Source organism: Phytophthora cinnamomi (genome assembly GCF_018691715.1).
Source record: "Phytophthora cinnamomi strain GKB4 chromosome Unknown Contig50, whole genome shotgun sequence".
In the NCBI taxonomy this organism is placed as follows: domain Eukaryota; phylum Oomycota; class Peronosporomycetes; order Peronosporales; family Peronosporaceae; genus Phytophthora; species Phytophthora cinnamomi.
This window is the reverse complement of record NW_027150983.1, coordinates 415,895-443,816: the sequence shown is the minus strand read 5'-3', so window position 1 is coordinate 443,816 and position 27,922 is coordinate 415,895. Positions and strand designations below refer to the sequence as shown.

At 54.3% G+C, this 27,922-nt stretch overlaps 9 protein-coding genes across 9 annotated transcripts; 4 read left to right on the top strand and 5 right to left on the bottom strand.

The window, feature by feature from the left end:
• Positions 1-843: 843 nt before the first annotated feature.
• On the top strand, positions 844-1,599 carry IUM83_06551 (uncharacterized protein; the record flags this gene model as incomplete). The annotated part of the gene is made up of 1 exon (XM_067930772.1): positions 844-1,599. One exon carries the CDS (start codon positions 844-846, stop codon positions 1,597-1,599), a length of 756 nt encoding a protein of 251 aa, XP_067789813.1.
• A 3,601-nt stretch (positions 1,600-5,200) lies between these two features.
• On the top strand, positions 5,201-7,910 carry IUM83_06550 (reverse transcriptase; the record flags this gene model as incomplete). The annotated part of the gene is made up of 3 exons (XM_067930771.1): positions 5,201-6,023; positions 6,364-6,978; positions 7,075-7,910. 3 exons carry the CDS (start codon positions 5,201-5,203, stop codon positions 7,908-7,910), a joined length of 2,274 nt encoding a protein of 757 aa, XP_067789849.1.
• A 1,062-nt stretch (positions 7,911-8,972) lies between these two features.
• IUM83_06549 (reverse transcriptase) lies at positions 8,973-10,199 on the top strand (the record flags this gene model as incomplete). Its single annotated transcript, XM_067930770.1, has 2 exons — positions 8,973-9,428; positions 9,504-10,199. 2 exons carry the CDS (start codon positions 8,973-8,975, stop codon positions 10,197-10,199), a joined length of 1,152 nt encoding a protein of 383 aa, XP_067789875.1.
• A 369-nt stretch (positions 10,200-10,568) lies between these two features.
• IUM83_06548 (uncharacterized protein) lies at positions 10,569-11,986 on the bottom strand (the record flags this gene model as incomplete). Its single annotated transcript, XM_067930769.1, has 2 exons — positions 10,569-11,690; positions 11,786-11,986. The coding sequence occupies 2 exons, from the start codon at positions 11,984-11,986 to the stop codon at positions 10,569-10,571; spliced, it is 1,323 nt and encodes a 440-aa protein (XP_067789690.1).
• A 575-nt stretch (positions 11,987-12,561) lies between these two features.
• IUM83_06547 (reverse transcriptase) lies at positions 12,562-13,319 on the bottom strand (the record flags this gene model as incomplete). The annotated part of the gene is made up of 2 exons (XM_067930768.1): positions 12,562-12,991; positions 13,072-13,319. 2 exons carry the CDS (start codon positions 13,317-13,319, stop codon positions 12,562-12,564), a joined length of 678 nt encoding a protein of 225 aa, XP_067789868.1.
• An 847-nt stretch (positions 13,320-14,166) lies between these two features.
• IUM83_06546 (Eukaryotic/viral aspartic protease) lies at positions 14,167-15,446 on the bottom strand (the record flags this gene model as incomplete). Its single annotated transcript, XM_067930767.1, has 2 exons — positions 14,167-14,764; positions 15,037-15,446. 2 exons carry the CDS (start codon positions 15,444-15,446, stop codon positions 14,167-14,169), a joined length of 1,008 nt encoding a protein of 335 aa, XP_067789693.1.
• A 350-nt stretch (positions 15,447-15,796) lies between these two features.
• On the bottom strand, positions 15,797-17,358 carry IUM83_06545 (uncharacterized protein; the record flags this gene model as incomplete). The annotated part of the gene is made up of 2 exons (XM_067930766.1): positions 15,797-16,065; positions 16,122-17,358. 2 exons carry the CDS (start codon positions 17,356-17,358, stop codon positions 15,797-15,799), a joined length of 1,506 nt encoding a protein of 501 aa, XP_067789718.1.
• Positions 17,359-17,537: 179 nt separating this feature from the next.
• On the bottom strand, positions 17,538-18,329 carry IUM83_06544 (Eukaryotic/viral aspartic protease; the record flags this gene model as incomplete). The annotated part of the gene is made up of 1 exon (XM_067930765.1): positions 17,538-18,329. One exon carries the CDS (start codon positions 18,327-18,329, stop codon positions 17,538-17,540), a length of 792 nt encoding a protein of 263 aa, XP_067789692.1.
• A 4,276-nt stretch (positions 18,330-22,605) lies between these two features.
• On the top strand, positions 22,606-24,592 carry IUM83_06543 (uncharacterized protein; the record flags this gene model as incomplete). Its single annotated transcript, XM_067930764.1, has 3 exons — positions 22,606-22,768; positions 23,105-23,890; positions 24,483-24,592. 3 exons carry the CDS (start codon positions 22,606-22,608, stop codon positions 24,590-24,592), a joined length of 1,059 nt encoding a protein of 352 aa, XP_067789720.1.
• Positions 24,593-27,922: the final 3,330 nt, after the last annotated feature.

The window sequence follows — 27,922 nt, the reverse complement described above, 5'->3', positions numbered from 1 at the left end:
CTTGTGTGGTGGAGTCATCGGATGAAGATGCTGTCTCGTCGAGCACTATTTCTCCTCCTTCCGAGCAAGTTCACGTTGATTCTGGCACTTCTCTCGAATGGTTTCCAGACGCTGGTTCGGAGGTGGAGAATTTGGTCGTTGGATCAGTGATTGAGTTATCGGTGGGCGTCCCTCAATCTTCTTCCCTCTTGGAGCTCCCAGGTTCCGAGTCGTCGGGAGCTATCTCAGGTGCTGGCGTGGAGCCTAAGAAAACACCTCCTGTTCCACCGAAGACTCACACGAGTCACCGTCGACAACCCCGTCGTTCTTCCGTTCCACGCCAGTCTGCGTCTTCCGGAAGCAGCCGAGTCGTCGCCACTTCGTCGTCCACTCCTGGGTCAGATTCCAGCCCCCGGCGTCTTCCTGTGGTACCGTCGCCGGCGCGGGACCAGTTACCCCTCGTCCGATTTTCCAAGCAAGTGGCCAAGTGGGCTGTGCCGTACATCGATCCGCCTTTTACGCGTCCTGGGGCTCTCAAGTGCTGGACCCAGATGCTGAATGCTCGGTTGCCCGCACCGGTGCCCCGGGATCTCCGAATTATTTCCAGTCCTGAAGGCATCGCGGCATTCGCGGACTACAAAAACCCTGATCATCCGTGGCAGAAGCTTCGCCGGCGACTTCCGTGTCAAGCGTGTCTTTTTGACACCTCAGAGTTTGATCCCGACTCCAAGGTGTCCCAGCGGGCTTCGCCGATGACTCGAGTGATGGGGGTACTGGAGCAATTTTCGTGGGAGCGGCGACTCGGACAACGTCGACCTTGGTTTCTCGCTTTAGGAGCGTGATCACTGGATCCTTCCGAAGGCAATGGAGACTACGTTCTCCGCAGTTGCCGCTGACTTGGACATGATGGACTGGACTGCCGCGCGGAAGACTCGGACGAGGAAGGACTTGGATGCTTTGAAAGCTGCCTGGTCGAGGTACATGGTCGAGCGCAACAAACGCAGCGACCGTCTCCGCGCCAGGGTGGTCCCGTACATCTGGAAGTGGAGCAGCAGTCAAGATCTGGGTTTCTCGGAGGTGAAGCCCGAGTTCATGCTCGAGCCGACCATGCCCGGGTATTCTCTGGAATACTTGCCTTGGGAGACCAAGACTGTCGACTGGATGAGCGAGATCGCGGCCCTGGATGCTGCGGAGCCTTGGCGGAACGGCTGGATCGATGTGCCGGAGCAGCACCCCTACAACACCACGTTCGTCCCATGCAACCCGTCGGCTCCGCTCTTTGTCCTGGCTGGTTCTTCGCGCACCGATATTGGTCGTCGAGTTGTTCCAAGTTCGTCGCTGCAGCCGGGTGAATTGAGCTCAGAATGGGGGCCGAGTTTGGTGATGCTCGTGTTCCTGTTGCGTCTGAGTCTTCGCCAAATGCTGCGTCTGTTCCGGGAGGACAAGCTCTGGATGCTGCTGGTGACTCCGATGACTCGAGCTTGCTTGGTGTCTTGGCTCGGGCAGCTGTTGCCTCCGATCCTGATTGAGTTGAAGTCGGGTTCAAGCGAGTCGTCGGCAGCGTCTTCTATCCATTTGGTTTTCATTTCTAGTCCCGCTTCTGAGTTGCCGTTGAGTTAGCTGGCCGTCTTGGTAGCGTTTTGTTCTTTAAATGCAAAAGATAATGCCGCAGTAGCTATTTTCGTCTGTGGTCTTGGGCTGCGTTGCCCCAATTACAGGTCATCATTGTGGTGACTCATAGCCACCTAGTCTTCGTCGGCGACTTGAACCATCTGCAGGCGCTGTTCACTTCGTTTTCACCGCAGGTAATCATAGAAGAGCCCTCCGCAAGAAAGACTAGCGGCTGGCTCCCACGTTGGTTCATCGTAGCCGACCCATTTGACTCTAAACTCGCGTACTGCTCTTTCAGTTCCCGTGGACAACGGCACACGGTCGTCGAGGATGGCTTCAACTTCATACTCTCCTGCCACGTGATCTGGCTCCCAACTGTCTTCAGGGAGCAGTTCTTCGTCAAAGTCTAGTCGCGTGTCGTCGACGAGTCCGGGCGCGAGACGAGTCTTCGGTCGATCTCCAAACTCATCAACCAGCTTCAGTCGGGAGGTATGGACGACTGGGTAGAATCGGTATCCACGGCGGTCCGGTAACTCGAGTTCGAAGGCATAGTCTTCGATCTTCTTTTTGGTCCGGAAGGGTCCATGCCACCGGTGTGCCAGTTTCTTGGTAAGGCTGGGCTTGACTCTCTCCATGTTCAACCAGACCCTGCTGCCGACATCAAACGGGACCGGCAGCATTGATTTTCGCCCTGCAATCGGCTCAATTCCGCCAGTCTTCGGTGGATCCACCCTGTCCCGAGAGACATGTCCCCCTGTCCCACAAACGGTTGGTTTGGGGCATCCGCCGACGACTCGCGAGTCGTCGGTGGCACATGCGTACTTGGTTGGAGCGACAGGTGACTTGTGACGGGGGTGTCTTGTCCCGTAGACGGTTGGTCTTGTGCCGCCGCCGACGACTCGTGATCCCGAGTCTTTGCCAGTATCGTCTTCTCTTTCCTGCTGAGTTTGGCGTTGTGTTCCCGGGCTCTGCGAGTCTTATCGGTGGCTTGGTATTCCCTGGCCATCTCCATAGCAATCTGCTGTTGTCTGTTGACCTCGCGGCGCCACGCCAGTGTGTCTGACTGCTTCGGCGTGCCGTGTCGGAGCGAGGATGACATGGCTTTCAGCGTTGACTGGGCATCCCACCCGTGCACCAAGTAGAATGGTGTTTCCTTTCGAGTCGTGTCTTGTGAGTTGTTGATGGCGAAGACTAAGCGCTCCACGATCTCGTCCCAGTCTTGTTGGAGCGGGTCTTCGGCGTATACCTTGACGGATTGCATTACAGTTTTGACTGACCGTTCTTGCTGACCGTTGGCTTGCGGCCGGTAACTCAGCGTTGCTCGGGACCTTGAGTGCATCATTTCTGCAAACGCTTGGAACACTTCGCTCATGAACCGTGGGTCGCGGTCATGGCGGATGAGTGATGGCGCACCGAATCGTCGGTATTTGCATTCTTCGAATGCTTGTGCCGCCTTGCGTGCGCTCGTATCCGCCATGGCTTTCGCAATGATGAAACCCGTGAAAGAACACTGGAAGAGCAGCAGGGCTGTGTTGCCCCTCCGAGTCTTCGGCAGTGGTATCACAAAGTCCATAGACACTATCTGGAAAGGCCGTTCCGCCAGCACGTTGCCAGGAGAGTATCCTTTCAATTGGGGGCGGCTCTTGCTGGTGCTGCAATCGGGGCACGATCTCACGTGCTTCTCCACGTCGGTGTAGAGTCCCAACCAATAGTAATCTCGCTTGACTCGCTGGTAGGTTCTCACCACACCCTGATGGCCACCTTCCAGCGAGTCATGACAATTCTGAAGCACATCTTGAATCATCGTGGTGGGTACCACCAGACGCAGCGAGATTTCCTCTTGCGACTCAGCGTCACGCCGACGACTCGTTCCCATGTAGTGTAGCAAATTGTCCTCCGACAACACGAACTTATCTGAGATTTTCCATGCATCTCTGGCGGCTCGGTATCCAAGTTTCTCAACATCTCCACGTAGCAAGGTCTTCAGGTTAGCCCGTCGTAATTCTTCGTCTGGTGCAGCATCTATGCGTCTTCGTCTCTCTTCTTGGACTTTCACAGGATCAATGTCTTGTGCGTTAGGAGCTGCTGGTGGAGCTTGAGTCGTTTCTGGGGGTTGAATCTCAGGAGGTTTCCGGTTAGGGCGAGTCTTCGGCGGTAGCTTCGGCTTGTCGTGTGTGAATCGGACATGTTTTTTCTTGCTCTTGGTCTGCGCCCGAGGCATCGCCAGTAGCATTCCAGGTTCTGGACGTACGAAATCAGCAAATTTCTTGCGTTTCACGGTTGAGACGCCGCTCAGAATTTGAAGAGAGCCTCCTGGAACCAGGTTTTGTGCTTCTTATCCTTGCGGCGGCGACTCGTAGATCACTTCTTGTATCCGATTGAGTCCGGTCAACTCTGCTTTCCGGGTTTCACTCAAAATGACCTTGGAAACTTTTGACTCCAAGGCTTCTGTTGCCAACGAGTCCGCGGCAGCATTGTATTCGCGTACCACGTGCAGGTATTTGACTGACCGCAATCGTGCCGTGATCTCCTTGTGATGATTCAGCTGTGCCATCAGTGATTCCTTCCGGCAAACTATCACCCTAGGGATTGCTGGATCGCGAGTCTCGAGTCTCCCACGACCACTAAGTCTTCGGCGCCGTGTTCGATCGCGGCGAGAACGCCGTTGATCATACCGGTGTACTCGGCGATGTTGACCGTGGTTTTCTCGGTGTAAGCGTTCGCTGCAATAACTATTCTCCACTCCGGAAGGCTCCACAAGATCCATGAGCAACTGCCGTAATCACCGTACTTCTCAGTATTCGCTGACCCATCGAAAGAGACCATGAAGCCTGTGTGAGTCGTCGGTAGGCGTGCATAAAGCAAATTCGGGTCCATGCGAGTCGTCGGTGAGCCTTTAGTCGGCGGGGCAACCAGTTCCAGTGAGTCATCGAGATCCACGAAGTTGATCACCGTCGACTGGAGCAGCTGGGTGAAGGCACAGTCCTTCTCCTTGACTCGTTGGACGATCAGGTGCCACGGGGAGAGCAATATCGCGAATTGTACAGCTCTCCCAAAGTGTAACGGGGTTACACGTACAAGTGGCTGCAAGCCACTTGTGAATTTAACAGATAGGTTATCTGTTAAAAGTTTTGGATACTTCCTCACCTTGGTGTAAGACACACCAATGGATACATTGAAGTGGACCACCACAATGAGTGGTCCACACATACCCAAAGATCCTATTGGTAGAAAGCAGCATCTTTCTACCAATCAGAGTCATGCATATTAGCGGGGCTCTGACAGCCAGCCGCTGTCAACCCCTTTCATAGATGATAAACAGTTTTTAGCGGATTTTAGAGGAAGACCAAGTTACAAACAATACAGTTCTCATTTTACCTTAAACTAGCTACTTGGAGTCTTATCTGATTTAAATTATATTTGTGTATTCAAATATAATTAACCTAAGTAATTACTAAGTACTTACGCTTCCTCATATACGTTGCGCAACGTGTAAGCTGAAGTAGTGAGTCAAGTTAGACCCACTACACCTGGTAGCACTTTGTAGTCCGTCCAACGACCGACTGCTTGACGTTCGTACGCGGTGTACGAACGCGGAGCCGAGAACCCCATGAGCACAGAGGTGCCCATGGAGAGCTCCAATACGCCTGCAACGCATGTTGCACGCGCAGACTGCCCCCACCTGTCTGACCCAGAGTGGGAAGCCCTCCAACGACTGTCAACAGTCATTGGAGAAGCGGCGATAGCTACAATGCTGCGTACGCTATCGCCGACGGAGCAACATGGTGTTGCTCTGGGGTTCATCATGAAGGAGCAGCGAGATGCTGCTTCCTCAGTGACGGCGTCGTCAGGGACGACACCGCGTGCTCAACCATTAAAGTTGAACGTAAGCAATTACGTGGGAAGAGAGGGCGAGCCTCTCCTCCGATGGCTTGTCGAGCTCGACACAGCCATAGCGGCTCGACGCATCGTCGACCCGCTGTCGAAGGTCGCGTTCGCCATGTCCTGCCTTGGCGGACGCGCAAGGAGTTGGGCGTATGGACGCCGACTCTCCGATCCTACGTGCTTCAGCACGTACGAAGTGTTCAAAGAGGAGCTCAAACAAGTGTTTGAGCCCCCGCAAAACGAGTTCCGGTCGAGGGCGGAGTTCCTCGACCTTCAGCAGGGTAAGCATGACGTCCATGCTTACGCGCAGCGCGCACGATATTTGGTATCAAATATCGTGACTAACCCGATTGACGAGGCGACCAAGGTCGTCACGTTCATGAAGGGGCTCAGAGATGGGCCCGTGAAGACCTATCTCTTCCGAGAGTACCTGAGTACTCTCGAAGCTGCAATCACCCTTGCCATGCAAGAAGAGTTTAGCCTGCGGCAGGCTAAACTGCATGTGAACGTGCCGAGGCCGCAACCACGCCCGGTAGCGGGGACGGGAGGTCCGGAACCAATGGACCTCTCGAACGCAACAACTGCTGGTTACCAGCAGCAGGGAGATAACGTGCGATGCTTCCGTTGCGGAAGGATCGGTCACTTTGCACGGGAGTGTACAGCTCCCATGCCCCCTGGAGGTGGCCGTCAAAAAACGCGAACATCCAGTAGGCGCGGGGCGCCCTACTGGTAATGCGGTCACGCGTGCCGACATCGGGCACGCGACACTGAGGACTGCAGCCCCCAGTGAGACCAGCTCTCACTGCAAGAAACAAGATGACAGGCCAAACCTAGTCATCTTGAAGGCTTACTCGAAGAGAGCGAGTGACTCTCTTCGAGCTTTGGTAGATTCCGGCGCGTCGAACAACTTTGTTCGACTACGAAGCCTGTCGAGACTTGACTTCGAGGAGGTAGATACACCTCGAAGTCTTCTGGAGGTACGACTGGCAACAGGTGCCATCGTAAAGACCGAGAAGCGCGTCGTGATCGTGCGCTTCTCGTACAAACAACGAGTGTTTGTCGAACACTTTATCGTCCTGGACCTGGACGATAAGTTCGACGTGGTAATGGGCATGCCGTGGCTTGCACGGCATGATCCGGTGATAGACTGGAAGAAGCGCACGCTCGTGCGCTTCGGACGCGATAGCGGAACAGAGAGCGATGGCCCTGTTACCGCAGCGCACGCACCAGCAGGTGCACGCGGCTCACCAGTCGAGACAGCGCTTTATGCTGCTGTCCCGGAGTGCCCAAGAAGTGCGCGAGGGCGCGCACAAGTGAGACCCACGTCGGCAATGCTGCCGACGTCGGAAGAAAAAGATGTGTTGGTTCCGGGAACCAACACTCGCGTTCAAGTACGCATGGGACAGACCCTGACCCGAAGAGGTCAGGTCGACGACGACCCGTCGACTCCGGGAGTCGACGCACCCCCGGTGATGAGGGGCTACGCCAATAACTGGCGTCGAGGTGACGAAGGCGTGTCAACTCCGGGAGTTGACGCTGCAAACAGTGCGGGCGGTTGCAAACGTACCGCACTGACGCAATTTGCATGCTGTCGTGCAGCCGGGCTGCACGACGAAGGGCCATGCGATCAAGCCGGGCTTGATATCGCGCGCCCGCAGACAGAGTCCGCCGGCGAACAACTGTCCACGGCCGGGCCTGGATCAGAAGAACAACTGTGCGGAGCCCGGCTCCGCACAACAAGAAGACGGCGCAAGCGGAAAACGCTGCGCAAGTCTCGGTCCGGGACCGAGACGCAACAAGAGCAGTCCCCTGGGCAGACTGCGGCGGTGACACCGGATGTCGAGACGCTAAGCGTCTTGACGCGCACTGATACTGGATTCCAGTATCGTGAGATGGAACTCGCTAGTCCTCCGACGACGGCGTCGGAGTTGACTTCGTTCCCAGCCATGAGTTGGAAGCGCTTCACGCGCGACTTGCACGATGGACGCATCGAGCAAGTCTGCGTTCTTTCGGACAGCGAAAGAACGGAGAGCGAGAGCGAAGAGCTGACACAGCTCTTCATGGGAAGTATCACTGAGAGTGAAGACACTCTCAGTGCGAAGACGAAGCGAGAGCGCTTCGAGGAACAAGGTTGGGACTCGTTAAAGTCGAGTCCCTATTACGAACTGTTGAGGGAGTACAAAGACGTACTCCAGGAAGAGATTCCTGCGGAGCTTCCGCAGGATAAGGGCATTCAGCACGAGATTGATCTCGTGCCGGGCACGAAGTACTGTGTCACGCGGCAGTGGCCACTGCCGCGAGAGCAAGTAAAAGCGATCGACGACTTCTTTGAAAGTCGTCGCAAAGCAGGACAAGTGCGGGAATCAAAGTCCCCGCACAGTGCTCCGATGTTTTGTGTCAAAAAGCCACAGGGTGGATGGCGCATCGTTCCATAAGCTGAACGATGCGACGGTACCGGCGCAGACGCCGATACCGCGAAAAGATGTTATCATCGATTCGATGGCCGGGAGCACCGTTTACAGTGCTCTCGACTTGCGAGATGGATTTTACCAAATCCTAATGCGTGAGAGCGACATCCCTCTCACGGCAGTGAGCACGCCAAGCGGCATGCTCTGGGAGTGGCTAGTAATGCCACAGGGCTTAAGAACGCCCCTGCGACTTTCAATAGGTGCGTGACGCACTTGTTGCGCTCGGTGCGCGACTTCGCACCGAGCTACTTCGATGATGTATTCATCCACAGCCGGGCTGTGGACGAGAAGACCGACGTAGAGATGCACAGGGTGCATCTCCGGAAGCTACTTGAGCTTATGCGAAAGCATAAGCTCTACGCAAACCTGAAAAAGTGCATCTTCGGGGCGAGCGAGATACCCGTCCTCGGGTGTCTCGTAGGGAAGAATGGTGTTCGCCCTGACCCGGAAAAGGTCAGAGTGATCAATGAATGGCCAACGCCTTCAAGTGTCAAGGAACTGAGGCAGTTCCTTGGCTTGGCCACGTACTTGTGCAAGTATGTGGAGGATTATGCGGGCAAGATCCGCCCGCTGTCACAGCTTATTAAGAAAGAAGCTGTGTGGAATTGGACACCCGATTGCCAAAAGGCATTCGATGCAGTCAAGCGGGGCTTGACTGAGGCACCGATCTTGGCAGTATCTGACCAAGATCGCCCATTTCACGTTGTGTGTGACGCATCCGACTTCGCGATCGGATGCGCGTTGATGCAGCACGATCACGAGGGCCGTGATCGTGCCGTCTACTACCAATCACGTCAGCTGAAGCCAGCTGAGCGCAATTATCCGGTGCATGACAAGGAACGCCTTGCCATGAAGTACGCACTCGCAAAGTTCCGAGTGTATTTGCTTGGAAGTAGACCATTTGTGGTCTACACCGACCATGCTTCACTGCGCACCGCAGTGAAGTCGCCACACATATCACAAAGAATGGCGAGATGGCTTTCATTCTTTGCGGAGTATAACTTCCGGGTCGAATACAAACCCGGAAGATTGAATGTAGTGGCCGACGCGTTATCACGTCGGCCGGACTACGCAGAAGCTGCTGACGTCAATGCCATTGACGTCATGCGATCGAGCAAACCCACATCATCTCTGTTGGATGATGTGCAGGCCGCGTACGCGCACGACGCGGACGCGAAGCTCTTGCTGGCCTATGGCACAGCGCCTTCTGACAAGTCCCGTCAGAAGCTGCCCAAGCACCTTCGAGCGCGTGCACACCGCTTTCGTGTGCACGACGGACTGCATCTTTACAATGCAGTCGACGACAACGCGGATCGCGTTGTCGTACCGAATGACCATGACCTGCGACTCAGGATCATGTACGAATATCATGACGCCCCGACTGCGGGACATCTCGGACGTGAGAAGACATACGTCCTTCTCACGCGCGGCTTCTACTGGCACCACCAGTATCAGTGGGTGCGCAAGTACATCCGTGCTTGCGAGGTATGCCAACGCGTAAAGCCTGCGCCATTCGCGCAGGCTCCACTACTATCACTACCGACTCCGTCGGAGTGTTAGAAGTCCATGTCTTTGGACTTCATCTTTGGTCTTCCCCCGGACAGCGGAGGGAACACCGGTGTTGTGGTCTTCGTCGACCGCTTCAGGAAGATGGTACATCTTGCTGCGGTGCCGGCAGCAGTGACCGCGAAGCAGACGGCCCGTCTGTTCGTCCACATGGTGTTCAAACACCATGGCATGCCGACCGACATCGTGTCGGACAGAGACCCGCGCTTCACAGCGCACTTGTGGCAAGAAGTGTTTACACTTCTTGGGAGCCAGCTTTCCATGTCGACTGCGGATCATCCGCAGACGGACGGTCAAACCGAGCGCGTGAATCGCGTGCTCGTCGATATGTTGAAGAGCTACGCTCACTCGTTCCAATACTGGAGCGAGTGCTTATCGATGGCAGACTTTGCCATCAATAACTCCGGGCATGCCTCGACAGGGCATACACCGTTCTACGTGAACGCCATGCGACATCCACGTCTACCGAGTTTACTCGGAGTGATGGCTCCCACTTTAAGTGGGGGAGGACCTACGACTGCAATACAGCAGCCGCAGAAAACCGCTGACACTTGCACAGTGTCAGCTGTAACAACGAGCAAACCACATGAGTCTGCGCAGGGCGCAAACTCCCCCAGCAACAAGGACAAAGACCACGGGTCTGCGCAGGGCGCAGACACCGCAAAGACCACGCAGAGGCCGGGCCTCTAGCGGAGAGCGAGCTGAATGACTTCAGCTCGGATGCAATCAGTTTCATCACCAAAAGACAAGCCGTGATTCGGTTTGTCCAAGACACAATAGCAGCTTCTGTTGATCAACAGAAGCTGAACGCAGACAATGCGGGCAGAGGCAACACAAATGAATTTAAAGTTGGTTCATTAGTTTTGTTAGCTACACAAAACCTGCCTAGACATGCAGTTTCGGATTTCGGAGCAAGCAAGCTTGCTCCGCGCTTCATCGGGCCGTTCACTGTGTTGGCACGGCACGGCAACGCATACACGCTAGACATACCGTCTAGCATGCGCCTCCATCCGACCTTTTACGTCGGACAGCTGAAGCCATACCTGCAGCACGAGCCATCTAGCTCGGCTGACCCGAAGCCTCGGCAGGAGCCGAGGCAGAAGTGGAGGACTTGGCCTCGGCGACGAGCAGCCTCTCCTCCAGCGCGCGGACGCGCTGGAGCAACCCCTTCATCTGGGTCCCCAGCTCGACCTGGATGTTCGAGGCAGTCTGCGAGACCGCCGCGACTTGGGCCTTCTGGTTCGCCAGCTCCTGTTTCAGGGCGGCGAACTCAGCACCCTGCAGACGCTCCACGACGGTCACCCGGTCGTGGAGAGGCGCATACTGATCAGCCCGGGGCTGATCATACCCGGGGCGTGTTCCCACCCCCGCCACCGCCGATCCGTGACGCCCGCGGCTCAACCCGCTGGATTGTTGAGCGGATTGTTGACCATAGTATCCCGAAAACGAACCTTCAAGGGGCTCGTTTTCGTATTCGTTGGAGAGGATTTCCTCCCCATCGAGATACATGGGAGCCGCGGAACGTCTTGCTGGAGGACGTTCCGGAAATGGTGAGGGCGTACGAAGAGCAGTACGCGCTGGCGCAGCGGAAGTTACACGAGCGCTGCGATCATCGCTAGCGCCCGAACCCTCACGTGCTAAGAACTTAGCACGGAGCTCTTTGAGACTCTCGGGCACACGGAACGACGTGTACCCGTTCAGGCCGCGGTCGCTCAAGCGAACCGCGCCTGGAAAGCACTTCGTGCACTGAAAGCCCTCGGGCACAGCGCACGGCACATTTGCCTCCTCAGCAGCAACATGAAGTTGCTCCAGCTTTCCACGCTTCGAGTACGTCTCGAAGCGATCACGCGCTTGCTTAATCCGATCACGGTAAGCTCTCGGCCTCTTGTTGAAGTTTTCAACAAAGGCGTTCCAGCTTTGACAAAGTGCCTGCCATTCGGGCACTTTGCTGCGAGAAGAGGTCTTCTTGCTTTGAAACCATCGGAGCTCATGAAAGAGTCCGATGTAGTAATCGCGCCTTTGATGCGTTTCCGCATCAAAGTGCAGCTCGGCAGCCACAGTGTCATCTTTGATGGCGCTGCATACGTACAGCGGCACCTCATTCGGAGGTACCGAGTTCCCATACCGGTCCACGCGGACGGCATCCATGGATCGCGCGCTGCTGCTGCAGCGCGCGGAGTACTGAGAGCCCCAGCGGAAGCGAGTGGGGTATCGCTTTCAGTTCGCGAACGCTTCGAGCTCGAAGCGTCCGATTCGTCCCCTTCACGCGGACGAACGTTCTTGGCGTGAGGGTCGAGCGATTCGCTCGACACTGAGTCTTTGCGTTTTGAGGGCGAGTCTTCCTCGCCCTCCATATCTTCATCGTCGTCGTCGAAGTCGATGACGTCGCCGTACTTCGCCTTCTGGCGATCGAAGTAGTCGTCGATGGAGAGATGACTCCCCACCGACTTAGAAGACTTCTTCTGAGGCGCGCTCATCGTTGAATGAGCGCGGATTTCTTCTCCAAACGCGGAGAATTGACGTATGGTCAATTCCAAAAGATTGACGTGCGGGGACCCCGCGCGTCTAACCATAAGGGGGGGATGGTGTAACGGGGTTACACGTACAAGTGGCTGCAAGCCACTTGTGAATTTAACAGATAGGTTATCTGTTAAAAGTTTTGGATACTTCCTCACCTTGGTGTAAGACACACCAATGGATACATTGAAGTGGACCACCACAATGAGTGGTCCACACATACCCAAAAGATCCTATTGGTAGAAAGCAGCATCTTTCTACCAATCAGAGTCATGCATATTAGCGGGGCTCTGACAGCCAGCCGCTGCCAACCCTTTCATAGATGATAAACACTTTTTAGCGGATTTTAGAGGAAAATCAATTTACAAACAATACAGTTCTCATTTTACCTAATCTAAGTCACTTGGAATCCTATCTTACTTAACTTATATTTGTGTATTCAAATATAATTAACCTAAGTAATTACTAAGTACTTACGCTTCCTCATATACGTTGCGCAACGTGTAAGCTAAAGTAGTGAGTCAAGTTAGACCCACTACACAAAGAGTGACTTCGACTTGGTAATCCATTCCAATGTGGAGAAGCGAGTGTAGACTCGTATTGTCCGCCCCGCCAACTGAGTGTAGCAAGTCTTCAGTAGTAGCAACAACGCTAGCACCTCTTTCTCCGCCGCATGATAGATCATCTCGGCATCGTTCAATACAAGTCCGCAGAAGCGAACAGGGTGCAACTTGTCATCATGCAGCTGTAGCAGCGTGGAGCTCAATGCCCATTCATTTGCGAACAGCATGACGTGCACTTCCTTGGTGCGGTCGAAGTGGCGGAGTATCGGCGCTGCCGCAACCTTGTCTTGGAGAGCTCGGAAACTCCGGCGGTCAACTGTGAGGTCACCCACTGGTGCGAAATCGTCTTCCTTCAGCTGGTACAGCGCCGCGCCGTAGACAGCGAAGTCTTCGATGAAGCGGCTGTAATAGTTCAGCGCTCCTAGGAAAGATGCATTCCCTTCTTCGTTCGTGAGAAAGACAGCTTAGTGATCGCGTCCAACTTCTTCGGATCGGGCCGAATGCCGTCTTTTGGCACTTCATGGGACAGGAAGTCGACGCGGCCTTGCACGAAAATACTCTTGGTAAAGCTGACGCTGATCCGGCACTCTACAAAACGACTGAGGAGCCGATCCAGCGTCGCCAAACAACTGTCGAAGTCTTCGCCACCGAAACAGATATCGTCCACGAAGGATCGCCGGTCGAACACAGGCACCAGCGACGACTCGTCAGCTTCGTTGGTCGTAAACATATCGGCTTCTGGGCTGTTAATGAGCATAGTAATGGGTTCAGCCGTCTTCGAGTCATCGCGGGCAGCTGCAAACTTGGTTCGAGTCGTCGCTGTAGTGCCTGGTAGGCGAAGGGACGACTCGAGTCGTCGGCAGTGCTCTGCCTAGTCTTCGGCGGCCTTCATCTTTGCTGCAAAGGCGTTCCAGCCGCCCTTCGGTTGCACAAATCCCCACAACGCGTTGTCTATTATCCATTGGTTGATCATCGGCGCATTCTTGAGGCCGAAAGGCATTCGTAGCCACTCGAAGTGCCCCAGAGGACACACAAATGCCGAAATCTTGCGCGCACGTAGAGTCATCAGGATGGCCCAGGATCCGCTGGCCGCGTCGAGCGAGCAGAACCACAGGTAAGTCTCCAGGTCCGTGAGCAAGTCGTCGACGAGTGGCCCTGGCGTACTCCAGGATCGCCGTTACCGCGTTGACCATCTTGTAGTCGATGCAGAGGCGGATGTCTTGGTCATTCTTCGTGAGGACAATGACGATTGGCGAGGCCCACGGGCTGTCCGAGAACGCGATGAGCCCTGCCGTGAGCAGTCCTTTGAGTAGTTCGTACAATTTTTTGAGATACTTGAATGGGATCCGTCGGGCCCGCTGTTTGATCGGCGCGTGCCCCTGCACATCTATGTCGCAGACAACGCCATATGCTGGTGGTGAGAGTGCATTCCCGCTTGTAATCATGATACTTTCATGGCGTCGGAGCACTTCGATTAGGCTCTCTTGTTGGTCTGCCGACAACTCGGGATTCTTGACGTTCACCGCCGAGTAGTCGAGCGTTGTCGGTGCTGTTTCCGATAAATCGGGGAGGAATGCTTATTCATGCGCGTAGTCCTCTAGTTCGATGTCCGCTGCCGGGTGTTCAGTCGTCTCGTCGTTTCTGGCGTCGGTACCTTCCGTGGCCAGTACGCGCATTACTGCAATGAACGTCTGGTCGAGAGTCGTTGAAATGTCTCCGGCGTCTCGGCTAGATGCAGTCTGAGTCATCGGTGGATGCCTCTTCGGACTGCACTCTAGTCCTTGGTCTTCGTCGCAGCGCACCGTCGACTCAGCAGTCTCCAGTCCTGGTCCAGCTGCATCTGGAGTCATGGCTTCAGCGTCAGTCGTCGTCACCCCCGTCGAGTCGCCGGCAGTAGCGTCGAGTCGTCGGTGATGTTCCTCCGCTATCCATTCTGAGTAATCCGTCACCGACGAGTCGTCGGCACTGTCACGTTCACCGTTGACGGGTGGTTCCTCGGCCGAGTCTTCATCAGGTCGCTGCAAGATACCTTTGGGTGTCGGGTAGCTCACTTGTTCTACCGCTGGAGGCTGCTTGGCCAACCATTGTTGGTAGAGTTCAGCCTCCCACTTGAGTAGTGTCTTGTCTCGGGCGGCAGCGTATGCGAGTACCTGCCACTCCTTGTTTTTGCGGAATCTTGCCGCACGTAGCCTTCAGTCTTCACCAGCGACCCAATCGGAACCCAGACTATCACCGGGAAGTGCACCGGACAACTCGCCAACCTATCCGTGGCGTTGGTAAGTCGAATCCTGACCGGACGTCCCTTGTAGAACCTGGTGACAGTCGGGATGAACGTCTCAGTTCGGCGAATCCAAGGCACGTGGGTCGTCGGCTCGGGTTGTCGCCGCTGTAGTTTGAACTCGTCCCATTCATGGCCCGGTATTTACATTGATTCCGTCGGACCGTACGCGACGTGGCTTCCTTCGGCCTCGTCCATCATGTTTTGAGTCTTGATCAGCGGGATCATTACTTCGTCGGGAAGCTTGGCCGTCGCGTTTAGGAGGTCCAGTCGGATACCGGCCGGGATCATAAAGTCGGTGCCAAGCACCACTTCTACCCCGGTGCAGTGATTCATTATCCAGACTTCAAAAACATAAACGCGCTCCCATCCAAGGGTGACTTTCACCTTCGCTCGGCGAGTCGTCATCATCTTGCCCTTGGTGATTCCTTGTACATCCATGCAACGTCCATGCCCCACTACTTCGCGGAGTTTCAGTCGCTTGGCAGTTTTCTCCGAGATGACACTGACGTTTGCTCCAGTGTCCAGCAATATCCTCGTGCGCGAGTCGTTCACGGCTCCGTTCACCAGTGTCCGCATCCTTACGCGCTTGTCAAATTTCTGCGCCGACCACCATCCCATCCGTTCTCCAGCTAAGAGTCGCACTTCTGGAACGAGTCGTCGGCGCGAGTCTTCTTGTATTGCGCTCGTCAGCCAGTCTTCGGCGGTATCTCCCACCTCATCGTTATCGTCCTCTTCACAACAGACACCTCCACCGAGGCAGTCGCCTCTCTCCTTTTCCAATTCCGTCGTTTTCCTGTCGTTGTCTTGTTCAGTCTTCGTCCATTCGCACTCGCCCACAAATACAAAGATGCACTCGGCTTCAATTGCGGGTTCGGCTAACTGTGGCAGCCCGATTGGGACCAACCCAGTCGTAGTTGGCGGGCTGCCTAGTTTAAATGGTCAGAAAACAGGAGTTCTTGGAGCTCGGGTGTGAGGTCTTTCTTGTCCACCTTGGACTTAATGATCTTGGTGATTTCTTGGAACACTTCACATTTTCCGGCGTCGTGCACTTGTTCGCACAGCTTGCACCGACGTCGGTAGTGGTGCGCCGAGTGATAGAGGGCCCCGCAGGCCTCCCACGGCCCATACTGGCGAGGTTTCTCGTCGGGGTAACCGCGGTTCTGGAGCCGATTGTCCCGGCCTTGGCTGCGCCCCGCTGAGTCACCCCAGGGTTGTCAGTTGGCTGGCCGGGCGTGCCTTCAGCGGCGACACGTTGTTCGTTGTCATTGACTGCCGCAAGGTAGTGGTCGCTTCCGTCTGACGAATAGCTATCACCCCAGTCTTCGCCGCAACGTTGTGAGTCGTCGCTGCCGTGCTCACTTCCATCTTCGCTGTTGCTGTCGCCATCATATCTGTGGCATTGTTGGTGCAGCTCGCTCCGCGTGTCCCGCGTGTCCCGCGTGTCCCGTTCATGAAGTTCAGCGACGATGTCCGCGACAGATGCTTCAGCTAGGCTCACGCGAGGCATATTGCGTGAGTCGCCGCGACGACGCTCATAATCTCGTTCGCGTCGGTCGCGACGGTTGTAAGCATCTCGCGAGTCGTCGCGGCGGCGGTCATCACGTTGGCGAGTGTCTTCCGAGTGCTCGTGACGGCGCGAGCCATCGCGACGTCTGTCATCACGTCGTCGGGAGGCATCCCGAGCTCGAGAGTGAGGCAGCGACGACTCGCGGGACGAATTGCGCTCGTCAATCTTCAGTATCTCTTGGATCATCTCTTCCAACTCATGTATATCTGAGATGCGCAGGTGGCACAGGCGCTGTTCGAGTCCTCGGTCGCCGCAAGTCTCGCGGAACCGCTTGACGTGGTCGCGTGCTTTGCGGCCGTTGTTCTCAAACCGAATTCCGGCGTTCCTGGCATAGCCATTGAGCCGGTTTAGATAGTCGCAAACATGTTCCTTGTCTTCGCGCTTGGCTGAGTAGTAACGAGTCTCTGTTGACTGGCTGAACTGGGAGCAATAGTATTTGATGAAAGCTTCGCTTAAGAGGCTCCACGTTCGTTTGGTCTTCTTGGGCAGTTGTCGGTACCAATGTAGGGCGCCGTCCCGAAGACTCAGCTCGAAGGGCATGCACCATTCGTTGGGCGATGCTCGCGTTCCTTTCATCTCGTAGACAAAGGCGCGAAGCCATTGCATCGAGTTCTCGCTCTTGTTCCTGGTGCCCGAGAATGCTTTGATCTGCCCCAGTGGGCGATGCGTTGCCACCTCGATCCTCGGAGTTGCGTTAAGCAACTCGGATTCGGTCACCTCACGGATTTGGCGCAGACACTCGCCCATCTGCGCTCTTCCATCGCCGTTAAAGTCCGCTTCTTCGTCCGACGAGTCGTCGGTGGGCCCACTGCGGCGGATCATGATCCGTCCTGAACTGCTTTTCGTGCCCTTGGCCGATTTTGAGTCATCGGTGGTGTGTCCAGCGCGGTCTGAGTTGCCCGTAGTTGGTGGAGTCACCATGTGGGAGTCTTGAAAGTACGGGGATCGCTCCCCTGACACGCTAAACACCCCTCCGGTGGGTTTTCGGCTGGGGTTTTCGCGGATTGCCCTCTTCGGAGTCGTCGGCAGCGGTACGCTAGCCGGGTCGACCACTTCGCGAGCCGCACGAGTCTTCCGCGAGTCGTCCTGAGTGAACGAGTTCACGCCGAAGGCTGTGCGGAGTCGTTTCCTCCATTTCCAGAGATCCGCGCCGCTTCGGCCGGCACCCAGCACTCCAGAGTCGACGGCGAAGGGTGCTCCAGAGGCCGAAGCCTCAATGCTTTCAGAAATCGTTCAGTTTCCTTCACCACTTGTTCGATTGTTACGGAACTCACTGGGCGAGCCAACTCGTGACACAAATCGGCCCAAACCGCTTGGCGAGTCATCGTTGGCTCGAATAGCTCACCCCAGTCGCTCTTCTTCATCTCTTCGTAAAGTCGACCGAGAACCTTGTTGGCCGCCGGAGTGTCACCGTTGAGTGGCGGCCGGTTACCGGAGGTTTGCTCGGTCACTTGAGTCGTCAGGACCGGTGACCTCGAGTCGTCGGCGGCGTCTTCAAAGTCTTCCAAATCGTCATATGCTGGCCCTGGGCCATCCACATCATCCAGCTCATCCGCGAGGTTGCGCGTCACGGAGCGCGTGTCATCGTCATGCTCAACCGCGAGGTTTCGCGACAACGAACGCGTGCCCGCGCTGCGTCCCGCAGACAGCACTGCATCTTCCGGAGTCTCGGGTGTCACCACCGCTGGCGCAGGCGCCTTCTCCTCCAGGTAATCGTCGTAGTCTTCATCCATTTCTTCGTCCTTGGCGTCGGATCCAGTCATCGAGTCGTCGAAGCTGACGGTCCGTACAGCAATCGGGTCGAGATGCGGCGTGATCAGGGCCGCAGTCGAGTCGTCGCCACGCGTTCCGCCAGGAGTTGCTGGTACTGCTGAACGTGATCCTTTCGCCATTTTCTTCTTTCTTCGTCTTTTTTCTTCTTCTTTCGTTTTTTTCTTCTTCTTCTTGGTTGCTCGTAAAGTCGATCGACCTTGCAGTAGCACGAAACACAGAAGGTCACACCAATCCCGGATCGCGGCACCAGTTGTCGTGTAGGAACACGCGCTAATTTATATAAGGCACACTTTCCCCACCAACAACACCCACCAAGTCACCGAAGACTCAATGGGCTTGTTAGGGTTAGAACCGGAAGGCCCAGGAACTTTCCCTTGCACCGGGTTGATGTTTCCCCTGTGTACCGAGCTTCCGCTAGGCGACCGACGGAAGCCTCAGCGTCACTAGCCACGAGCAAAGGCTAGCACGCTCTCACACTCAAAATATACCTCGCAGGCCCTCAGAAGGAAGGGTCCCGGCCTTTTACGGCGTGATACGAGGGTGCCGGAGCTATACTCCGGCGGGAAGAAATAAATGGAGTGCGTTCTCGCTCCTCCAGTTCCTGGCGACGACTCGTCGCTACCAATACACCGGCCACTAACTCTTGGCCCTGCCAGGGATGAACACACGCTACACTAGTAGATGTGCCCACCGACAGTCATAATCCTACCTACGAGGTTTACCTTGAGCTGCAGGTCGTTCACTGCAGGCACCGGTGTCGCCCTTGCGTGGTTGGGAGGAAAAGCTGTTCTGTTATTGTTGCCCGAAGGCTTATCTTGTCTTCTCTTAAGTTTCCTATCGATCAATACAAATATCAAGTATAAACGCGTCCGTTTTGGACCGCCAGTTGTAACTCACGACTCTTCGGCGCTTTCTATGCGACGTGGCGGCGTTACCGACGACTCAAACGGCCGCTGAAACGCCACCGACGACTCGGGACAGGCGCCGATGACTCATAGGTTCGGATCTTGCCAGTAGGTTTGCACCGTACTTAGCAAGCTGCAACCGCCCGCTCTTGACTTGGGACCGTCGACGAGTCATCGTCATCGACCTATTTAGGCCAATCAGCGATCGGGGAGTTTAGTCCAGTGACTGGCGATGGGTTGTGACTTGCCAGTTAGCGCCGGCGCCTCGAGTCTTCTTCGTCCCTCGTCCCGCCGTTGGGTTTTGGCTTCGGCTTCATTTCCCGATACCACATGTTGGTAATATACAAATTGAGTATACATAAATGTAAGTCGCAACGGGACTGTCCTGAATGGAGTATAATCAGACCGAACGGTAGGAGTCACAGTCAGATCCGTAATTCAGAATAACCAACCACACAGAAATACAATGCCGACCTAAACGTCACACAATATACAGCCACCACTTATTCTTTGAGACCCTTGGGTGGGGGGTCTATACACCAGTCAACAATCGAGTCTTCACCCAGTACACTGGTCAGTACTGGATGCGCACTCAGCGTTCGCGCACCACCCTCACTAAGTAAGGGAAACATAAGACAATACAAAATACAGTCCTATCACACAGCAGTAAATCAATTCAGTCGCAGGGGTAACCGCTAACAACCACCTGAGACAACAGTAGGGAAATATGAAATGGACGTCCGGAATGGACGTGGCAACTTGGTTATGAAGCTAGAGCAAATCACCCCAGGGTGCGATACCCCTGTCCTTGCCCGCCTCGGCTTGAAACAATCGAGAAGCCACTCACCCAACGCTCGCAACGTCGGGGAGGCCTCAAACCGACCGTCGTCTTGGGCCCCGGGCAATGTTCCGGGCAGCTTGTCCTCCACGCGGCGCTGGACGTCGTCCTCGGGTCCGTCGAGCTGCTCTCGGCGGGGGGGGGGAGGTTGTCTGGTTCTCGGCAAATTGGTTTCTCTGTCGAGAGCAGCTCTTCCCGGGGACTTGTGTGGTTCTCGGCAAATTGACTTATTGTTTGTTGTTACGTTTGACTAGCTATTTTCTATCACTTCGTTGACTTCTAATAAAGCTTTCAGTATGCTTGACTTGACTTGACTATGCTTCGATCTGTTGACGTCGACCTTCTTCACGGCATCACTCATCACTTGATGACAACGGTATCTGGGTACATCGACCCTTCGCGGTCGAACTGGCCTTCGGCATCCGACGTGCGGCTAATACAGTGTCGACGGGTATGACTTGTTCTCATTCAGGCTGGGGACAAACTCCATAGTAATATCGTGGGTAGCTTGTCCTGGATGGGTATTCACTTGTCTCCATCCAGGGTGGTCATCCGGGAAGCAACTCGATTCAGTATGACACTGGGCAATTCAGTGTGTCGCGATCCGAGATGCCACCATTCAGTCCAGTTAACCGTGAATCTTCGTCTGTGAGGTGCTTCATGCACGGGGTCATGTTGTTGGGAGGACCATTTGATCTTGCTTCAGTGTCTTGAACGGAGCCAATGCAGGCTGTAGCCGGGATACGTTCTCCGACTACACTTCTACGCCTTAGAGTTCTCTTGCGGTGAGGGTGTCGGCGGACGGACAGGATGTGTTACTCCTCGCTGATATGAGCGCTCATCCAGGGGTACATCTCCGATCCTGTGAGCCCATACTAACTGCAAGCACCGGTAGTACCAAATCTCCACACAAGCAATCACTCTCCACGTGTCACACAGCACGCCACTGGACTCCAATCCAGGGCGACCAATCAAACTCCATCGCATCCATCCAGTCCGGCAGTCGAATGTGGCCACGGAAAAATTCCCGAGTCGCACCATATCAATAGGGAGGCGGTCGCCCGTGTTTTCGATGACGGCGAATTCATGGAAGCTTACAAAGGAACTAAAAAGCGGCGAAGGCAGCCGGTCCAACAATTTCACGTGCGATCTCGACAAAGAGGAGCACACGCACCAAGACAAAGAGCAGAAGAGCAAGGGAAGCGGCAGAAATTCAACCAACAAAATCGGTTAAAGCTATTGCCTTTGAACGCGTAAACGAGTTCGTGCAGGATGAACAATTTTGGGCAAATGGTGAACAAGTAATCAAGCTGCTGAGCCCGATTATTAAGAAGCTTGGCTTGATGGAGTCGGATCGATGCTGTATATCTCTGGTCTACTGGGAATTTCGTGATCTGATGGAGAACACATTATATTGTGAGCCAACGTTTCTGGTTACCACTGCAGCAGCTAACCGTGGCTTGGTTAAGAAGAGATGAGAGTTTATGCACACAGCGACCATGGGGCTTGGGTACTTCTTGAATCCTGCCCAGAACCCCAATGGATTCATCGATGACGACCGGGAGCAGACAGAGAACCAGATCGAAAAAGGTGCAAGACGACTTGGATACCCAGAAGGTGAAATACAGCATGCATTTCATGAAGCGGGAGTATTTTGGAACATTAAAGATGACTGGATTCCTAAACGGCGAAAGAATGAAGCTCGCACTGCTCCATTGGAATGGTGGAGCGAGCGTCGCAACATCTACCCTGTTTGCTCCGTATTGCGCGCAGGGTTTTCACGGTGCCGACCTCCTCGGCTGCTACAGAGAGAAGCTGGAATGCACACAAGTTTATTTACTCCGATCGGCGACACCAGCTTGGCCTTGAGAAGGTTAACAAGTTGGTCGGCTTATATTGGAATCAGCGCAGCGTGAAGCTATAACAGAAGGTGATCTCGGACCCGTTGGAGTTGGAGGACGCCATAGAGGACGACGCGGTGGACGGTAACGGGGTAAGTGGAAATTGCTACGAAGTAGAAGACGACTCATGCTCGGACGGCGACGAGGATGATGAGGATCTGCTGTCAAGGGACAACACCGTGGCAGACAAGTAAGTGAGTCACGTGCAACAAATGGATCACGTCCTGGACTACTCGTACGAGTTTAGGAACCGAGTTTAGTGCGTATAATTCTTTAACTCAATAATACACTATCGCACACCTTTCATATTCATTTGCGGTGTCCTAGAACGTCCTCTCCTGTCCTACTCTACCCCCAAAGCTAGCTGCATAACGTTTCCTGCGTCTAGAATGCGTCTGTAGTCCTAGACGCAGGTCTCTGAAATCCGGTGAGTTTCCGCCGCAGATAAAACCGGCTCGAACTAGTTTTCGACGCTTTAACCCTTCCAATCCGGTATTACGGATTATCCGGAATCCAATTTATGGAGGTGAAACAATTCAACGATGTCCGCAGCAGGTTTTGACGCAGCTAAAATCCGCATATAGAAGTTTGTATGAAATAAATTTAAGCAGGCCGGTTGTAGTGTCTGTGTCTAATGAGACATGAGATTTGCTTGAAGGGGTTAGGATAACAGATATAAATATCCAGAGAGACGAGTGGCCTCTACCAGGCTTTCATTTCGAAATCAGCGCCGAACGAGAGACAATCATTCATGACTGTTGTGCTCGCGTTCGAGAAGTCCTTCCAGCAGATATGGCGCGAGCTGACCAAGAAGGGCTGGACGTACCGCAGATCGACAGGCCTCCGTAACGCCCAGAGATACCTGCCGCCCAATGGGAACCTGAAAGGAACCGAAGGCATCGACTTTTTCGTTGGTACGTGGGCGACGGACCGATACATGCATGCTTCGGGCTAACGTGAGTATCGTTCAACATGTAGGTGAGGACAGCTTGATGCGCTACTGCCGGCGTCAAGGGTGGCTGGAGTTTGTTTCCAGCACGCAAGGCACGTTGCCGCCAACTGTACCTGAAGCTAGAGCCGCAACGAGTGAATCTGCCGTCCAGGTGCCGGTCCAACGGGGTGCTTCGACGGGAAAACGACGGGCAGCGACAAAACGGACAGCTTCGAAAAGGCGCAAAAGCTGTAGGTTTTGTGCCTAAACGTTTCTGATAAAGTCTTGCTAACTGACGGAGCTGTTACGGATCTTCCAGCTGAGGCCAGCACTGAGTCGATGCCTTGTCTTCAGGAAGGAGTGGCATTACAACTTCCGGAGGCGCCTGAAGCAGTTGTGGATTCTCCGCATCACGCTGTTACGGAGGATCCAGTGGGCGTCACGTCTGCGACTGAACTCGCCGTTACGGATAATTCGGCGCCTTCGACTGAAGATGTTGTTACAGAAGAGGGTGTCAACCAAGTTGGTGCTCGTCTGTCCACGACGGCTGTGTCACAGGACGACTTCGACTCGGATGAATTCTTGGACGCATTGAAGCGCGACCAACTCTTTGCATCCACCGAACCGGACGATCTCGATACAGATGATGCTGATTGGCTACTCGAACTCAACTCTGACGCGGAGGGCGACGAAGAATCCATCCTACTCGATGAGGACGAAATTGATACAGACGACAATGGTGCTCCAGCTCCGCGAGAGAGCCGAAGTGATGATGAGCCCGAAGAAGGCGAAGGTCTTGACGTCGATGAACTTCCAGTGGAGTTCGAGCTGACTGATGAGGAGTTAGATCAGCTGCAGGCTGATGGATGGGATACCTTCGACGAGCAACACGCCGCCCAAGTTCTTCTCGGTCCCATGCCGCTGTATGATGGTCCGTCGGGGCCTACGAGAGCTGCGCTTGCGTATGCAGAGAGCCCGCTAGCAATCTTCTACTTTTTCCTGCCCAAGGATCTTTGGCGGATGATTGCCAAGGAGACGAACAGATACCGCACCGACAGCATCGACGAGGTTGCGCAGGGAATGCGAGCACGAGCTCGTGCAAGACGTGAGACGACCCCTTCCACCATTGTGCTCTCTGTTGAAGAGTACAGGACAAAGTTGAAGCGCAAGAACCCGATACAGCCTCACCAACTCGTACGATTCATAGGTCTTCTGATTGCACGATCACTGGAGCCTCGACGTGAGAGTATAAGTCGCCACTGGATCACCAAGATTGAAGGAGCTCTGTCACGCGGGACGTTCGGGCAATTCATCAGTCGCGACCGCTTTCACGATGTCGCGCGTTACCTCCACTTCAACGACAATGCCAAGCACGCTGATAGTGGTGACCGAGCTTTCAAGACCAGACCTGTTCTCCAAGCACTTCAGAAAACGTTCTTCCGCGGGTATCGAATGGGGGCTCGCATCTCGTTCGATGAAGGGATGGTTCCAATGCGGCACCGCCGTAACCCGATGCGCCAGTTCATGCCGATGAAGCCTAACAAATGGGGTACGAAGTTCTACTTGACGTGCTGCGCCGAGACCGCGTATTGCGCCAGGTACGGAATTGTTTTGAACGGATCATCCGTTATACCTTCAGTATGTTCCGCAGTTTATTCAGGAGGATGCTGAACGTGTTGCGTTCGTTGTTCGGTTAGGCTTGAAATCTACTGCGGGAAGGCGAACATCAACGAGGATGCTGTTGCACAACGTGCTGTGGTCAAGAATCTTCTTCACGTGCTCCGAGGTCAGCCTGCTCAGCGTCTGATCTGCACAGACAACTTCTACACTTCCATCCCGTTGTCACACAAGCTACTCAGTATGGGGCATTGCCACGTTGGGACCATGCGAAACGATCGCAGAGGCTGGTGCAAGGCCATTGATTTCACGCAGAAGAAGCGACCGGAGAGGATGCCTCGCGGAACGTATCGTATTGGTGTCTGGCGAGATCATCCTGAGATTGTGGCTCTGGCCTGGATGGACAACAAGCCCGTGCGGTTCCTCGGCACTGGCTGCTCAACCCAGCTAACTGAAGTCACTCGACGGGAGCGCGATGGCTCAGTCTCAACAGTTCCCTGCCCTAGGCTGGTGCGTGAATACCATCAAGCTATGGGAGGCGTAGATGTTCACGATCAAATACGACTACAACGATACTCCATCCAGCGTGCAATTCGGATGAGAAAGTATTACAAGACAATTTTTCTCGGCTTGGTCGATCTAGCCATGGTGAATGCGTTCATCGTGCACAAAATCGCGATGCAACGACGTGGCAAGCCGGTTCCCACACATGCAGCGTTCATGAGGCGCCTCCACATCGACCTACTCAACCAAACCAATGAAGACTTTGTTGGTGGAGACGACTTGGAGGATCTCGTAACGGAGCCACTACCACGCCTTCCACACATGCTAGAGAAGACTGTCGAGATGAATGGGAGCAAGCGGCGCCAGTGGCTGTGTAAAGTCTGCTCTGCGTATGCTGGTGCTGGCGTGCGGGGCTACGAGACAAGTTTCTTCTGCGCAACATGCTCACGCGAGAAGAAAGGAAGGGTAACGGTTTGCAACAAACTGCGTCGGTTGGAGCACGGCAGCGCTCTCACGTGCGATCAAGTGTGGCATCAGAGCTGGAAGAATGGGACTTCCATCCCGCCGCACTTGCAGCACAAGATCCGGTTCGTCAAGAAGCGTAGGCCAGAGGTAGCGGAGGAGGCGGAGGAGGGTAACTAAAGTGAGAATTGAGTTGAGAGTTGATTTGCAGAGAGATTGTCGTTTTCGGCAGACCTTGGTTGTCCCGTCGTTGCTGTTGGGAATAGCGGTTTTGCAGGGAGATTGCAATGCAGAGTGTTTTGCGCCGTTCTTGTTCTGTACATCACCCTAGTCTAGCCAATCAGTGGACTCGTTTTGACCACGTGTCATGCGAAAGGGCTTGAATCATGATATATTGTACTGATTTTCCGGTATACGTTAATTCATACGTTAAACATAACGGAGAATCCGGAATTCCGATCGGATTAGAGGTGTTAAACTAGTTTATTCTGCAGCGAAAAGTCACACTAGTTCCTACCCTACTTGCAGCCGTGATCAGCAGCATGCTCGTGACGAATGCATAGTTATATTAGTAAGAATTGCTTAGTATTATAACAATACCTACTTTCTATATGTTCATTTGCGCTATCACTCACATTTTTGTCGATTTGGCCGCGATATTTCCTACGATTACACACAAAGTGCTATATACGGCGTTTCACCGACAATCGGCTCCGTTTGCTGTCACGAAAAGTTTTTGTTTGCTCCTGGACTAGTTTGCTCCTTGCGGTGGAGAGAGTTGGACGTAATTTATTCGAAAATTCTTTGCAGCAGCAATTTGCTCCCGCTGTGGAGATACTCGTAGAGCATTTAGAGAGGCTTTTTGTGGGGGGACGGGGAGAGTATTGCTGGCTCGCTCTCCCCTCTCCGAAAGGCGCACGAGTGGTGTAGCTGACTGGCCACCATGACGGGTGCGCTCTCTCACCATTCTCTCACTTCTTAAATTGCGACTTCTAGGCAACTAGGATAGGAAAATCATCCCGACGATCCAGGAGATATGAAGGACGAAGTGGCCAAACAAGGGGAGGGAAGTGGGCAAACGTGGAGCTATGGCTTCTATTCCACGGCGGTGATACGAGGCAAAAGCTGATGAAGGCTGCTGATAGAGGTCGCCTCAACGTTTTACGGTATCTTGTGAACGACTGTGGCGTTGATATCAACGCGAAGGACATCGATGGAGCCACAGCGCTGATGTTGGGCGCTTACGGAGGTCGCCTTGACGTCGTGCGGTGTCTGGTGAATGACTGTGGCGCTGATGTGGACATGAAGAACAGGAATGGATACACAGCGCTGATGAAGGCCGCTTACGGAGGTCACCTTGACGTCGTCCGGTTCCTCGTGAACGACTGTGGCGCTGATGTGGACATGAAGAACAGGAATGGATACACAGCGCTGATGAAGGCCGCTTACGGAGGTCACCTTGACGTCGTCCGGTTCCTTGTGAACGACTGTGGCGCGAATGCCAACGCGAAGGCCAACGACGGGCAGACAGCTACTCGCCTAGCCACTGATCACGGATACTATGGCATTACCCGTCTACTCATGCCATTTCTTTTACCTGAAAGTCAAACATCTACCGACGATACGGAGAAGGTCGATAGTCACAATACTTCTGACCGATCAGGCAGTAGCATCATTTCCCCAATCGAAGTGGAGTTGGGCGAATTCTCCCAACAAGGAACTATCGGTGGTGATTTTCAAGCGAAGTGGCTGGATGCTGATGCCGTCGTAAAGCTATTTATTCCTGACGCTGCGCATTCCACTTTGGCACAGCAGGTACACGCATGACACCAGCTGCGCCACCCCAACGTACAGAAGTTGTATGGCGTGTGCCAGGCTGGGCCTGCTGTGAACTTCTGCTAGTCAAGGCTCGTTACTTCAGTATGTCAAATCGTCGTCTCCGTCAAGTGATGTAAAGCCGCCACTGCTGTGGAAATATCTGCACGATGTAGCATTGGGACTCGAGTATCTGCACGAGCGTGGGATTGTTCACGGCGATCTTCGTTGCAGTAACATTTTGATTGGTAGTGACGGGTTGGCGAAGCTGTCAAATTTCGGCCTGACGGGAGCCACGAAGAAGGTGAGTACAGTGGAATCTGTGATTGGATCGACGCGGTGGCAAGCTCCTGAGGTGGTGGCACGGAACCCACTTTCGCGTGAGTCTGATGTATATTCACTTGGAATGTGTATTCTCGAAGCTGAAAGCCGGAAGAAGCCATGGAGCGAGGCAAATGAAGAAAATGCAAGAAAATGCAAACTAAGATGGAACGCAAATCCCCACAAGAGGGTTCCCTACGACCAACTTGACTTCTTCCACCTCGGCCCTGATCTCTATCGATTCATTCATAGCAATAAACCGTATTTTGTTCGATAGAGTCGTGAATTGGCGTGGCGGATGTGCTGCCAAGATCCATACAATCGGCCCAGTTTGTCGTCCATTGTCTCCGAGTTGGAACGTTTGTCCATTGAAGAGAGTGTCGATGTCTGCCTGCCAGAGCTGGAGCCTCAACACTCT